Source organism: Hyaena hyaena, unplaced genomic scaffold (genome assembly GCF_003009895.1).
Source record: "Hyaena hyaena isolate Hyena2069 unplaced genomic scaffold, ASM300989v1 scaffold_57, whole genome shotgun sequence".
Taxonomy (NCBI): Eukaryota; Metazoa; Chordata; class Mammalia; order Carnivora; family Hyaenidae; genus Hyaena; species Hyaena hyaena.
The window spans coordinates 1,824,263-1,838,401 of NW_024080690.1; the positions used below are offsets into that span (position 1 = coordinate 1,824,263).

A 14,139-nucleotide genomic window follows, 5' to 3' on the forward strand; every position below is an offset into this window, starting at 1 on the left:
AGCATTTCCCCCAGGGTATAGTGTAAAAGTATGGGAGCAGCACTTGAAGAGTCTAAATAGTTATTTTTTCCTTTTTGATTTCCACAAATTGGGTTGGTTTGTTTATGCCATCAATTTTCTTTCCACTTTGCAAAAGCTGTTATTAACATCCACTACAGCAGAAAAACAGTATATGATCCTACCTCTAATTTTTAAAGTTTCTGAAAGAAGAAAATATGCAAATAGATTATCCAAATAATTTCTGTTTACATATCAACCCTGACATTAAAGCATCATCCTTATTTTCTAATATTTGTTTATTTAGCTTTTCAGATCTCTCTTTTATCTCCCCAACTAAATTATACATTACCAAAGGGCAAGGATTATGACTTCTACTTCTTTACCTCTCTTATGGGACCTAACACTTCTACTATACACAAGAAATAAATGTCAAATGATTATACTTGTTATCACCATTCATTTATATCTATACTCTTAATAGGTCTTTATTCTGAGTCAAACATGAAAACTACTGGTGATATAATACCCGAAAGAAAGAAAGTAAGGAAAGTGGCATACTCAGTTATATTTTCTCTACTTATGGACACAGCAAGTTCCTGCAGTTGGTGGGTAAGCTTATCCAAAAGACTGTGCTCCTCCTCTTTTTTCTGATTATAGTTCCCGACAGGTGCAGGTTCATCAGCCTATGAGAGAATATAAGTTTATTTCACTGAAAAACTGATTTCAGTTTCCAATTATATTTATTTTAGAAGGGAAAAAAACACTCTAGTAAGTTCTAGAAGGCAAAGTAAATGTCAACATGAGACAAGGCCTCCCTGAGAGAAATAATATTAAGAGAAACGTAGATTATTATGTTGAGATGTAACCCGAAAGAAAAATGATATGACCTGGTTTTGTGCTGTCTTCTTGCTAGCTAATCTGACCCTCAATGGTCAGCAAGAGCGAGGTACCAAACAGAACGTGAGTTTCGGAGTCAAAAAGACAGGTGCCAGTCCCAAGTTCTGCCGTTTAGTGGCAGTGAGACACTGAGGAAACTGCTTCACTTTGGGGAGCCTCAGTTTCCCCACCTGTGAAACAGGATAACTAGACTTTTAAATTTAGGGTCAGCCTGACTCCTAAAACCAAGAGTTTTATGTAACTGGAGAAATCCAGAAGAGGTGCCCAGATGCAGTAAAGGAGAGTGATACACGCGTAGGGAGGTGACTTTTAGATGCCTCCCACTTGACATGCTCCATGAGTATCTGGCCCTGGACACTGAGCTGAAGCTCAGGCTCAGATTGAAAGAAAAAATCCTGAAGGGACTTCCAAGAGTAAATTCTAGTTCCTCCTATTTCTGCAGAGTCACCGATACTAGAGCTGCCATGTGATGCAAGCACTTTAGCACTTACGCTTGGGCCAGATTATGCACCCTCCCCACAGTGTCATTAAAATTAAAACAACCCTAGACTGTAAAGCATAAAACTTACATGATGCAAAAATAAAAATAGCCTCTTCCTGGATTGTCTGAGTCCTCAACGCTGGGTAAGCTCACCAGAGCTGAACTTGCCTCAGCATTTAGAGCCCTGGCTTTTTGGCTCCAGAGCACAGCGTCAGTGTGCCAGGGGCAAGTCAGCACTGGCGGCACTTAGATTTCACCACCTCTAAGGCAAGCCCAGGGATGTAACCACTCTAATGAATTCCCCCTTCCTGAAAATGTCTGTATAAAAACAGATGTTTTGTAATATCATTAACCATAATACTTACTTTGTTCAACTTTTGAAGAGCATTTTTATTTTCATCTATTGCCTGTTTTAATTGGATACACCTAAATTTTCAAAAAGAAAGGAAAAAGTATGAATTTTTCATTGTCAGACTAGACAGTTATTTTATGGAATCATACGTAAATCTTTAAGCAGGCAAGGCAATTAGCTATTACACGAACGATGTTGCAAAATTCACCTGTAACTGCCTTTCTACCCACCAGCTCGGGTGAGACTCACACGCTCTAAGGCACACAGATATGACAGCCAGGGCTCAGAAAGCTTACGTGACTCTGAGCTTCAGTGTCCTATCTCAAAAATTAGGAAAGCACTGGACTTCAAATTACTTCTTCAGCTCTGAAGTCCCATGAACTGAGGACCTAGCCAAGAAAACAAGACTAATGGCGATAGTAACAAAGTTTATTTGTTATAAACACAAATGTGTTTGTGTACAATGGTGTGCATTTCACAAGCACCACCTCACATGAGCCTCATACCAACTCACTCCAGCAGAAGGGAGTGAGGTTCTAAGGAGCGGTTGCAGCTAGTCAATGATGGAGTAACATGTGAGGGCAGAGTTTAGGATTCTACAGCTGGCCTCTGCCCACCACAGCACATTCTCCTTTTGAGTGTGGCCTACCTAGACGGGTACGCTGTTTTACTTATTCCACAGACAGCTCAGGTAGTTTAGCTTAAGTCTTAGACCCAAATAAGAAGGATAAAAATGACTGAATATGGGCTATGTCTAACAGTGATAGTTATCAAAATTCAAATGCTTTCTCAAACAATAACCTACAAGAGTCAATACTTTTTATGCTCTTTGAGTAATTTTTTTTCCTTACAGAAGCTAATGGCATGAAATAAGCAGCAAAAAAGGGGACAAAAATCCTTCATGAAGGAGGCAGAAACGAGAAGTGAAAATTGCAAACTGTGGTTGACCCTGTTAGTTACTTACTCCAAAGCCCTCATGCCACCAGGCTCTATGCTGGTGGGGTCGGTCCCACACTGACACCTAAGCGCTCAGAATCTATTGTGGGTAGGGTGGGTGTGTGGCCCAGCACTGGCCGACGCAACATGAAAGAAATATGTTGGGCACTGCCTCCTATTTTATCCTCCCTGGTGCAACCTGTGAAGAATCCTTCACCCTTTCTGGGTTTTTTTTTTTTTTTTTTTTTTTTAAGTTTATTTTGAGAAAGAGAGAGAACACAAGTGGAGGAGGGTCAGAGAGAAGTAGAGACAGAATCCCAAGCAGGCTCTGCAACATAAGCGCAGAGCCAGAGGCGGGCCGAACCCATAAACCGTGAGATCATGATCTGAGCCGAGATCAAGAGTTGAGATGCTTAATCGACTGTGCCACCCAGGTGCCCCTCCCCCTTCCTGTTTTTAGATGCCGATGCCTGGGGACTCTGTAAAGGTGAAGGGAGCCATCACCAACTAGATAAGGACTGACAGAGCACAATGACAGCAAGAGCTAGGCCTCGAAGACATCAACCGCCACTCATCCACCCTGCAGGAACTTACTTCCAGACTTTTGTGGAATGAGACTGACTGTTGAGCCACTTGGTTTAACAAGTGTCCTGTTATTCAGACCCAAAGAATCCTAACTGAAACCTAGAATTAAAAATTTCACTTAAGGGGTGCCTGGGTGGCTCAGTTGGTTAAGCATCTGACTTCAGCTCAGGTCATGATCTTACGGTTTATAGTTCAAGTGCCACATCGGCCTCTGTGCTCACAACTCAGAGCCTGGAGCCTGTTTCAGATTCTGTATCTCCCTCTCCCTCTCTGCCCTCCCCCACTTGTGCTCTGTCTCTCAAAAATAAATAAATGTTAAAAAAATTTTTTTTTAATTTCACTTAAGAGTAGAAAACTATTTTTATATAATATGCAAATAAAACAAATTATTTATTATAATGATCTCCCTCCTATCTATAAAATTACTGAAATCCTCAAACTGTTCAGATATTTCAAGATTTCGGGATCAGGGTAAAAACTCAAGCACACGTTCATCTTCACCACCTCCTGAAGCCCCACAAAAAAATGATAAAAACATTTTAATAGGTAATAAACCCTGAATGTTGGAGAATGAAAGAAAGATCATCTGTCAACAAGACATTTCAACAAATTTCTGCTCCATGGAAAAGAGATGGAAGCATGTTCTTCTATAAAGAGGAAGAGGTCCCTAAGAGGAACAAAATCTGCCAGGGAGAGACTCCATGATTTGGGTCAGCATGTAGGAAGGGTCCGGGAGTGATGGGTAATTAAGATGTGTCTAAAGGGATATATTATGATTTCTACAGATGAGGACATCCACAGTGGCTGGGATTTGCTTTATACATTAATTACGTGATGATACTTTATATTATGTTATGTCATATTAATTAAATGATATCCATAACATCTAAGCTATAAAAGCAATCAGTCTTTTTTTTAATGTTTATTGTGGGGGGCAGTAACAGGGAGAGGGACAAAGAGAAAGGCAGAGGATCCGAAGAGGGTTCTCTGCTGACAGCAGAGCCTGATGCGGGGCTCAAACTCATGAATCATGAGACTGTGAGATCATAACCTGAGCTGAAGTCAGAAACAACTCACTGAGCCACCCAGGTGCCCCTAAAGGCAATCAGTCTTTAGACAATCTAAAGGCTTTATATTATTTGGGGAGAGAGTAAAGATACTGATTAAGTTTAGATTTAGTTAAGGTCCTTTTATAAGAAGTCTGACTTTTTAAAAAGTCTGTTCACAGAAAATCTGAGCCAGCTAGCTAGCTTCCCCTTTCTCTTATCATACCTCCCTCTGCTGTCCTTCTTTACCAGAGAATTCATCTCTAAAAAATAAAATGAATGGCCTGGGGAGAACTACAGTTGTCAAAGAAGTTTCCTGTACACCAGGGTTAAAGCCCACTCTGCTCTGGCATGGACACTCCTCAGCCTAACAGGTAGTTTCCAGGCCCTGAAAATCCCTGCCCATGCACAAAGAACTTCACTCTTACTCTGGGGATAATACTGTAGGAAAGAGACCTATATATACAACAGTAGAAGAACCCTGGACTGCTCTCTACAATAATCAAACTAGTCCCTCATTTCTTAAATAAAAGTGAATAACCCAAGGACCACCAGATATGTTAAAGAAAACCAGGTGGGGCGCCTGGGTGGCTTAGTTGGTTGAGCGTCCAACTTTCGCTTAGGTCATGATCTCGTGGTTCGTGGGTTTGAGCCCAGCGTCCGGCTCTGTGCTGACTGCCAGCTCAGAGCCTGGAGCCTGTTTCAGTCTGTGACTCCTTCTCTCTCTGACTCTCCCCTGCTCAAGCTGTCTCTTTCTCTCTCTCCTAGAAATAAATAAAAAACATTAAAAAAAAAAAAAGAAAACCAGGGGTGCCTGGGTGGCTCAGTTGGTTAAGCATCCAACTTCAGCTCAGGTCGTGATCTCGCAGTCTGTGAGTTCGAGCCCTACATTGGTCTCTGTGCTGACAGCTTGGAGCTTGGAGCATGGAGCTTGAAGCCTGCTTCAGATTCTGGGTCTCCCTCTCTCTCTCTCTCTGACCATCTCCCACTCATGCCCCGTCTCTCTCTCTCTCAAAAACAAACATGAAAAAATAATAAAAATGATCAGTTTATTAAAATAAAATTTAAAAAAGCCCAGTCTTCCCTGGGACTTCAAAGTCAGCTTATAAATCTTATTCTATTGTAAAATCTAGTAAAGCAAGTATAATCACCTTCACTTTTTCTTTATTATTTGAGTAATTCAATCTGAACTAAATTCCTTAAACAATCAATTCTAATTAATATAGTTAAATTTCCTTCAACATTTAAAAATTCATTTTTAAGAACTTTGAATACCTGAATTAAGTAAAACTTTTTCAAATGATTCAAATGAGTCATTTAAACTAATAAAATGAATTTCAGGTTCTTTTGAATGTTATACACACTTTTAGATACCCAAAGATACACATTATCTTAATGATGTCCTAAAAATGAATACAAAAGTATAAATAGTCTAATTTGACCTAGTTCATCATGTCTATGTAATGTCAAATTTGATTTAATTTTAAACTTCTCCAGGGATTAAAAGAAAAAGTCATAGTAAAACAAAAAACACCCACCAAGAGAACAGTTTTCCCATGTCAAGGGAGTTAAGCAAGGTGGGATTCCTTAATAGAATTTTCTGACCGGGTCCCAGGATCTGAGGTTACAGTAGGCCAAGGATCTACCATAATTCTACCTCAGTCACTATCTTGAATCTGAGCAGTTTTTATAGTTGCTGTCACAACACTAAGTCCATAACTCAGGTTTGGGTTAGTTTTTCTAGATCCAAGTTATACCGTGATCTAATTGTTCCATTTGACAACCTGTATCTCCACTGAGACTTCAGGAATTTCTGACTTGAGTGAATTCTGCATTTCCCAGTGGTCTTCAAACATTTTTACTGTCTGCCCACTTTAACGTCTTATAGCAAAGTAATGTCAGACATACTAACAAAACACTATGAACCTTAATTCTCTCACCTATATTAATGAGTATCTCATGGTATGATTGTGAAAATTAATCAATAAAAAGGTTTTATTGTTAAAAAAATTTTTTTAAACATTTATGCATTTTTGAGAGACAGAGTGGGAGTGGGAGAGGGGCAGAGAAAGAGGGAGACACAGAATCTGAAGCAGGCTCTGGGTTCCGAGCTGTCAGCACAAAGCCCGACATGGGGCTCGAACTCACGGACCACGAGATCATGACCTGAGCTAAAGTCAGATACTTAACCAACTCAGCCACTCAGGCACTCCAGAAAAAGGTTTTAGAGTGTGGACCACACTGCTTGGTCCATATAGAGTACAGAATAAATGTAAGTTGCTGCTTTTTAACATTTGTAATTCTCTATTTAATCTGGCCATTCCAATATCTACAACCTGAGAGATACAGATAACTGCAAGAAATACTTTTAAATACATTTTGAAAAATTTCATGTATAATTTCTTTTATTATTATTTCGACTTTTTAGAAACTGTACAATAAAAAGGGGAAAGAAAGAACACTTCAAACAATTTCTAGGCTATACACATTGCCCAATGAAATGTTAAGTGTGGTTTCCGGAAAGCTTATATAATTTAGTGGGTTTTACCTTTGGTAAATATCTCGCCTTTTACTGGCTTCTAGAGCTCCTTTCAACTGACTCTCAGAAAGCAAGCTATCAACCTACGATAAATAGAGACTGTTAGATTATATTGTTAAATACCGTATGACCACAGGAAATAAAATTTTAATTCTTTGTTCCCAAGATGTCACATTGAACACTTTTAAACATATAATGAAGTTGAAAGAATTTCACAGTGAATCCTCACATACCCCTACCTAGGTTCTACCATTAGTATTTTACTATACCTTTTGATCCAACTAATCATCAATCCATCTTATTTTTTTTAATGTATTTCAAAGTAAGTTGCAGTCATCAATACACTGCCCTGCAAATGATGCACTGTAGGTATCACTAACCAGAGTTCAATGTTTGTTATAAAATTTACATACAGTGAGATGCACAAATCTTATACATTTGCGGAGTTAGGCAAATGCATACGCTCAGGTAACTCTAACCTGTATCAATACATAGAAAATTACCATCACCCCGGAAAGTTCTCAGAAAGAATGTACTTTTTTGTGTCATCCTTTCACACAGCATGTTTTTGAGACACTGCCACATTGTATTATAGTTTATTCCTCCGTTGCTCAATAGTATTGTATGAACATGCCACAGCTTTGTTTACACTCATTCTTATATTCTTACACCTTGACATGGTACTTTCTAAACACTTTGTGTAACTTTGCCCATGTACTGTAACTGTACCCGCAAAAGAGGCACAGATTTCTTTTGGGTTCTCTTTTACACTTGATCTTAGCTAAAAGGCCAAGAAGCGATTTGTGGGTTCTCTTCAAAAGATGATGTGGAGAAGACAAAATGGATGAGAGAAGAGAAATTCGAATTCACTAGCTTCTTGTCTACTCCTCCAATTATGCATCTGAGTGTCAGTTACAAAATTCACAGCTGGTGACAGAGTCCGTCATAACAGGCATGGCCCAGATGGGCTCTTGATTGCTTGTCCATGGACATCAAGTTGGAAATCTGTTCATCTTTTGCTTCAAGTGACCTCTGTGGAGACAGGTGTTCCCTGTCAGAGAGCCCTTCCCAGACACTCAGGCTATCAGAAGATTCCTGGGCCAAGTCTTCTCCAGGTTCACTACTCTTTGTAATTGTTTTGTTTTGTCTTTGTGTTAGTAATAATTTTTTGTACCTTACTTCTGAAACTTCCCTGGTTCTCCCAAGGTCCCACTAAATTGAAAATCAGATACAAAACCATATTAAGCATCTAGCCAAAGCTCAATTTTAGTCAAAGCCTCATCAACTTTTATTTCTACCAGAAGAGCATTTTGTTTCCATCGCAAGACTGTAAATCCAAAAGTCACTTATACCCATCAAATCTTTTGTACTTTTTATTTTGATTTTATTTTTTAAAGTTTATTTATTTAATTCGAAAGAGGGAGAGCAGGGGTGGGGCAGAGAGGGAGGGAGAGAGAATCCTAAGCAGGCTCCGCACTGTCAGGGCAGAGCTCCATGCAGGGCTTGATCTCACGAAGTGTGAGATCATGACCTGAGCCTAAACCAAGAGTCAGATTCTTAACTGAATGAGCCACCAGGCGCCCTTCTTTTGTACTTTTTAAATGAGAGTCCAAAACTGGATCAAGTATGAGCACTCAGTAAATCTCTTATCCGTCAAAGATTGGAAAATAATTTTATTTAGTAATAGATCAAATGAAAAAGAGCAAAATTATCAAAGCAAAATAAGAATTTTTGGAAAATAAATTAACATACCACTAATTACTACTTACTTTTTTATTTTTTATAAAAATGATATACATTTGGTGTTCAAAATTATGAAAATATCAAAAAGTATGAAGAGAAACAAAAATCATCGGCATTCTAGCACACACAGTTACCATCCTGGGATGTTTCCTTCAACCTTTTTTCTTTTGTTAAAGTTTATTATTTGTTTTGAGAGAGAGAGAGAGAGAGAGAAAGTGCAAGCAGGGGAGGGGCAGAAAGAGAGGGAGAGAGAATCTCAAGCAGGCTCTGTGTTGTCAGCTCAGAGCCCTATGTGAGGCTTGAAATCACAAACCATGAGATCAGGGCCTGAGCCGAAATCAAGAGTACGACTCTTAACTGACTGAGTCATCCACATGCCCTTCCTTTAATCTTTTTTCTGTGTATATTATACATAAAATAATTTTATTGAAACACTGTATATTCAATTATATATTTGATCTTTTTTTCTAACTTGACATTTTATCACAAATATTCCCCCTAACACACTAAAATAACAAAATTTTAATCATACGATTACATCCCATCATAAGTTATTTATCCATTCCCCTCTTACTGATCATTTAAGTGATATCCAAGCTAAGTAACACTGTGATAAATACTTTTATACATCAATCTGTGTCCCAATCTTTTTATTATTATGCATGGCAAATCCCTGGAAATGTAATTACTTCACCTAGGAGCATGAATGTTTGCTACATCTTGTCATACTGCTTTCCAGACATGCTGTACTTTATACTCTAGAGCCTTGCATATCAGTGCCTGTTTCATCACACCCTCCTCAGTACTGACTATTGTGATTTTTTAAAAATGTTTGTGATATTTTATTTACTTTGCAGTTACTTGATTATTTTTTAAGTTAACTTTTCTCACGTTTATGGGTTCCTTGTATTTCTTCTTCAGTTCATGTCCTTCACTCGGACATGGGTCCAAGTCGGATCCTAATATTTTCCTTACATATTAGGACTATTCTTTAACATCTATTTCGTTTTGAGTTCATGTCAAGCAAACACAGCTTCCACTGGAAAAAGGCTCAAAGATAAGGAGGCATAGAGAGTGGAGGAAAGCGATGGGCACAGAGATAGTTGGAAATGGTTATTGGTAGGTCTAGATTTGGAAGTGACATTGGTTAAGGGAGTTATTAGGTTGGAGACCGAGATGTTAGGGGGAGGGGTAAGGTGCTAAGTCGATGGTCAAGATTTTCGGGAGTTTCAACTTCCGGGAGTTGGACTAGGAGCAAGAGGGGTTAGAATCGGGGTTTAGCTTCAGGATGCTGGGGTGGGGGAAGGAACGCTACAACTCGGGAAGGTAAGTGGATTGGGGTAGGCTCCTAGGATTAGGGTGCACCCCAGATCTCGCCCGCCGCTAGAGCCCAGGCCCGCGGCCGGACAGCCAGACGATACCTGTAGCTTCAGTTCCTGAGTGCGGCGCTGCAGGGCCTGCAGAGGATTACGCTGCCGCCTAGCCAGCATCTCCGTCGCCTCTGCTCCGGGCGCACTCGGGTCGCCAGGGAAACCACGGCGGCTAGCGGGACGCTGACGCAATCACGGCGCGCCCGCCTCGCAGCCCTGGAACCCGGCCGGAGGGTGGAGGAAGAATGTGGAGGTAGCCGTCCCTCCACGCCGCAGGTCCTGGGCTCTCAGGTTAGGCCCACTGCCCAGCTAGTCCTCTTGTGCTGGCCAGTTCCACAGGACTGGGGTGGAGGTGGCGGAGAATGTTCCACGGCGTCGGAAACTACATGTCCCACAATACCTCAGTGTTACCGCGCCAATGCTGTTGAGGTTGTAGGTGTTACGGCATTTGTTCTCTGTACCAGTTTTGTTGAACTAAATCTTAAGGCAAAATTTAAGCGTCTTAAACACTTAAATTAACTGCAAGGATAGCTTTCCTATGTGGTCTACATGATTTTGTCGCATACTCTGACTTCAAAGGACGGTTTTTAATTCTTTGCCAGTTGGGGTATCGCTGTTTTATTTCACTCTAGTTTTGCACGTTATCACGTTGTCCGTCTTGAGTTCTGTGAGGATGGTGATTTTTGTCTGTCCTGCAGCAGGTATGTGAGCAAATAATGATCTCCATTTTACATGTCCACTCAAGGAGATTGTAATAACCTTTCCCCAGATGGTACTGAATCCTTTGAGTCCAGTTCCCAAACTTTGCACTAACTACCCCGAGTAAGAATGATGATGCTATGAGCTCACTTTGCAAAGGATAAATGCTCTTCAGTACAACGAACAAGTTGATTCCATAGGTCCAGCTACTATGCTGCTTATTTGTGTACTTTTTTTCTTCAAATATACATAGAGAAAAATGACAAAGTGTCCATCACACTGAATTTTCACATTGAACTCGCCCTCACGTAACATCACCCATATAAGGATACAGAACATTACCAGCACCCTATGTAGGCTTCCCTTCCTAATCCCTACCCACCTCCACTGCTGATGTCAAAAGTAAACACTATACTAACTTGTAACAAAAACTTGTTTTGCCTCTTTTGAACTGTACAGTTTAATCATGAAGTGTGTATTGGCATCTTGGTGGGCTTTTTTCACTCACCATGTATTTGTGGGATGCATCTGTAATCATCGTGTGTAGTTGTAATTTGTTCAGTTCTTTTGCTCTCTGGTATTTTATTGTGTGATATGCTCTTAATATTCTCATTCATTCCACTGTTGCTGGACATGTGGGTAGTTTCCAGTTTAGGGCTATTATAAACAGCACTACTACATACGTATATATACGTAGTACAAACATGTATATACAGTGCTGGACCACAGGGTATGTTTCATGCTCAGGTTTAGTAGATACTGCCTGTTTTCCCAAAGTTGTACTAATTTACTCTACCTTTATGGGCTGCTGTTCTTCATATCCTTGACAACATCTGGTATTATCTGCTTTTTTGTGGCTCATGTCTTTAGGTTGAGTTAACTTCTGCATTATGACTCATGATACTTAAAAATTAACATAAATAGCCCAACATAGTATCTTCATTAAAAAGATTTGTTACAGTGCTGGCTTGGGCAACTCGTATACTAAAACTGGAACCATAAAGAGATTAGTATGGCCCCTATGCAAGGATGACATGCAAATTCCTGAAGCGTTCTATATTTAAAGAATTTTTAAAAAATGTTGTTTACTTTTGAGAGAGAGAGAGAGAGGCTGAGCACAGGCAGGGGAGGGGCAGAGAGAGGGAGACATAGAATCCAAAGCAGGCTCAAGGATCTGAGCTGTCAGCACAGAGATGGACGTGGGGCTCAAACCCATGAACTGCGAGATCATGACCCAAGCTGAAGTTGGACGTTTAACTGACTGAGCTACTCAGGCACCCCCTGAAGCGTTCTATATTAAAGCAAAAACGAAAACAGGTTTGTAATAACAAATGAGAAAGGAGTGCTATTGTAAGAAGTAAGCAAAATGTATCATTTATGAAAGCCTTAAATACGTATGTATAAATTAGAAAATGTATATCTGATCTATGAGGATTTCCTTATTTTAAATGGAAAAGTTACAGTCATGAATATGGTATAATTCTGTGTTTGTAAAAATAAACAAATAAACCCCTTACGTGTATGCATATGTGAGCAATGAGGAAGATGCAAAAAAGCCTATTACTCTTGTTCATCTCAAGTGGAAAAATGACTTTAACTTTACACATTTTTTACCATATTCAGAGTTATAACCATTTATTCCTTTGAGTTCTGGGTCGGCATCATCACCATCATCTAGGAGCTTGTTAGAAATGGATATTCTCAGGGCGCCTGGGTGGCTCAGTCGGTTAAGTGGCTGACCTCAGCTCAGGTCATGATCTCGTGGTTCGTGGGTTCGGGCTCCGTGCTGACAGGCAGCTCAGAGCCTGGAGCCTGTTTCAGAGTCTGTTATCTCCCTCTCTCTCTGACCCTCCCCTGCTCACGCTGTCTCTCTCTCAGAAATAAAAAACAGTTTAAAAAATTTAAAAAAAAAGAAATGCATATCCTCAAAAAAGAAAAAGATGCATATCCTCAGGCCACACCACAGACCTACAGAATCAGAACCTCTATTTTAACAATACCTCAGTGTTTCATGTGTACATTTCAAGGTTGAGAAATACTATTTCAATAGTATTTAGTGTGCTATAAGAGATGAGAGTACTCAGCTGCCTTCTTTTTCATTAATTTACATTTCTTTTGATTTGTGATGCTCAGCATAGTCATCTTTGCTTTTCTCTTGTTATCCCTTGATGCCATTATGAAAATCAGAGTAACCTAAAACAAAGTAGTGAGGTTGCCAAAACCAAAGCAAAGTATGATGACTGTTTCTCCTGAGAACAAGCTATTTTATAAAACTCATTATGATTTTATTCCTACTGTGTTAAAATGAATATTGTTTGTATTGCTACCTTACAGGAGACACTGAAAAGGAATTTAATGACTTTTGAGAGGCTCATTATGTACAACTAGCAGAACTAAGTAGTTAGGAACCTACTAAAGAAAGATTACAGCAAAGAGGACAGAGAAAGTTGGCTATTTCAGGCTCTTAAAACAATCCACCTCAAATAAAAGTGTCAAGCATTTATGAGCACCTTGGTGCAAAGCACTGGTTGGGCCTATGGTACAAGATGTTTAAGGCACTGGCCTCAAAGAGCTTATGAGCTAGGGTGGTGGACTAGAATCATGAAGCTGTACCAACTACCAAAGATTGTCATAGAAGTGTCACCTGGCATGCAGAATTTCCTGCCAGGTGAACTGTACACATTGGACTTGAGTTCTCTAATAAAAACACCTGTGAGACACTTGAAAGCGTGAAGCTGGAAATAAAAGGATCAGGTTGGATAGAAATATCTTAGAGAGGGTTCTGCTTGGATGTGATAATGAAGCCTGGAGAGGGGCTTGGTAATCAATGGGAAAGGAAAGAGCAGAGGACTATCCTTGAAGTTTCAGGAACTTGGAAAGGGAAGCAGTAGTAAAAGTTCGGAAATGTGGGTAAGTTTATATTATTAGGGAAGTGTGGGAAGAATAATTTCCAGGGAGAAACTGGCATTATCAAATATTCTGGAGGTGAAAAATAAGAGTTAAGAAATGGCCATTGGATAACAATGGCCCTGGAGCGTGCAGAGGGCAGGCTCCAGCAGGTTAATGAACAAAGCATTTAGGAAGAAAGTAATAGTGGACCACTTTTTCTAATTAGCAAATGATGGCCAACTAAAGATTTTTTTTTTTTAATGTCAAGATCTGTGCGTGTTTGTAACAAGACTTTGGAAAGCAGAGAGACTGCAGGTGCTAAAAATAAACTGTGTTAAGAGAGAACAAGGAAGGGGGCGGAGAGATGCAGAATTCAACTGAGGCCAAAGAGGAGTCAACCTTGGAAGGGATGTGTCTTCTCTTCTGAGAAAGGAAAAGCTGATGAGTTGAAGCCTCGAAACCAGTAGTTTTGAACTTCTGCCAAGCTTCACAATCACCTGGAGAGCTTTAAAAATCCTAAAGCCCAGGCACACCCCAAAGTACCTAAATTGAAATCTGTGGCATACTGATATTTTCAAGGCTCTCTAGATGATTATACTGTG

The 14,139-nt window shown here is 39.8% G+C and overlaps 1 protein-coding gene and 1 non-coding gene across 3 annotated transcripts in view; one reads left to right on the forward strand and one right to left on the reverse strand.

The window, feature by feature from the left end:
* Positions 1 to 10,082, reverse strand: part of NPHP1 (nephrocystin 1) — a 60,720-nt gene extending 50,638 nt beyond the window's left edge. For both annotated transcript variants that reach the window (XM_039231752.1, XM_039231751.1), the window contains exons 1-4: positions 10,001 to 10,082; positions 6,846 to 6,919; positions 1,744 to 1,804; positions 559 to 683 (exon numbers count right to left, since the gene is read on the reverse strand). In XM_039231752.1, the coding sequence (XP_039087683.1) occupies positions 559 to 683; positions 1,744 to 1,804; positions 6,846 to 6,919; positions 10,001 to 10,069 (329 nt within the window). In that variant the 5' untranslated portion in view covers positions 10,070 to 10,082. The remainder of the gene's footprint in view (positions 1 to 558; positions 684 to 1,743; positions 1,805 to 6,845; positions 6,920 to 10,000) is intronic.
* Positions 10,083 to 11,608: 1,526 nt separating this feature from the next.
* LOC120231616 lies at positions 11,609 to 11,712 on the forward strand. Its single transcript, XR_005528363.1, has one exon. It is a non-coding gene; the product is annotated as a U6 spliceosomal RNA (small nuclear RNA).
* The last annotated feature ends 2,427 nt before the right edge of the window (positions 11,713 to 14,139 follow it).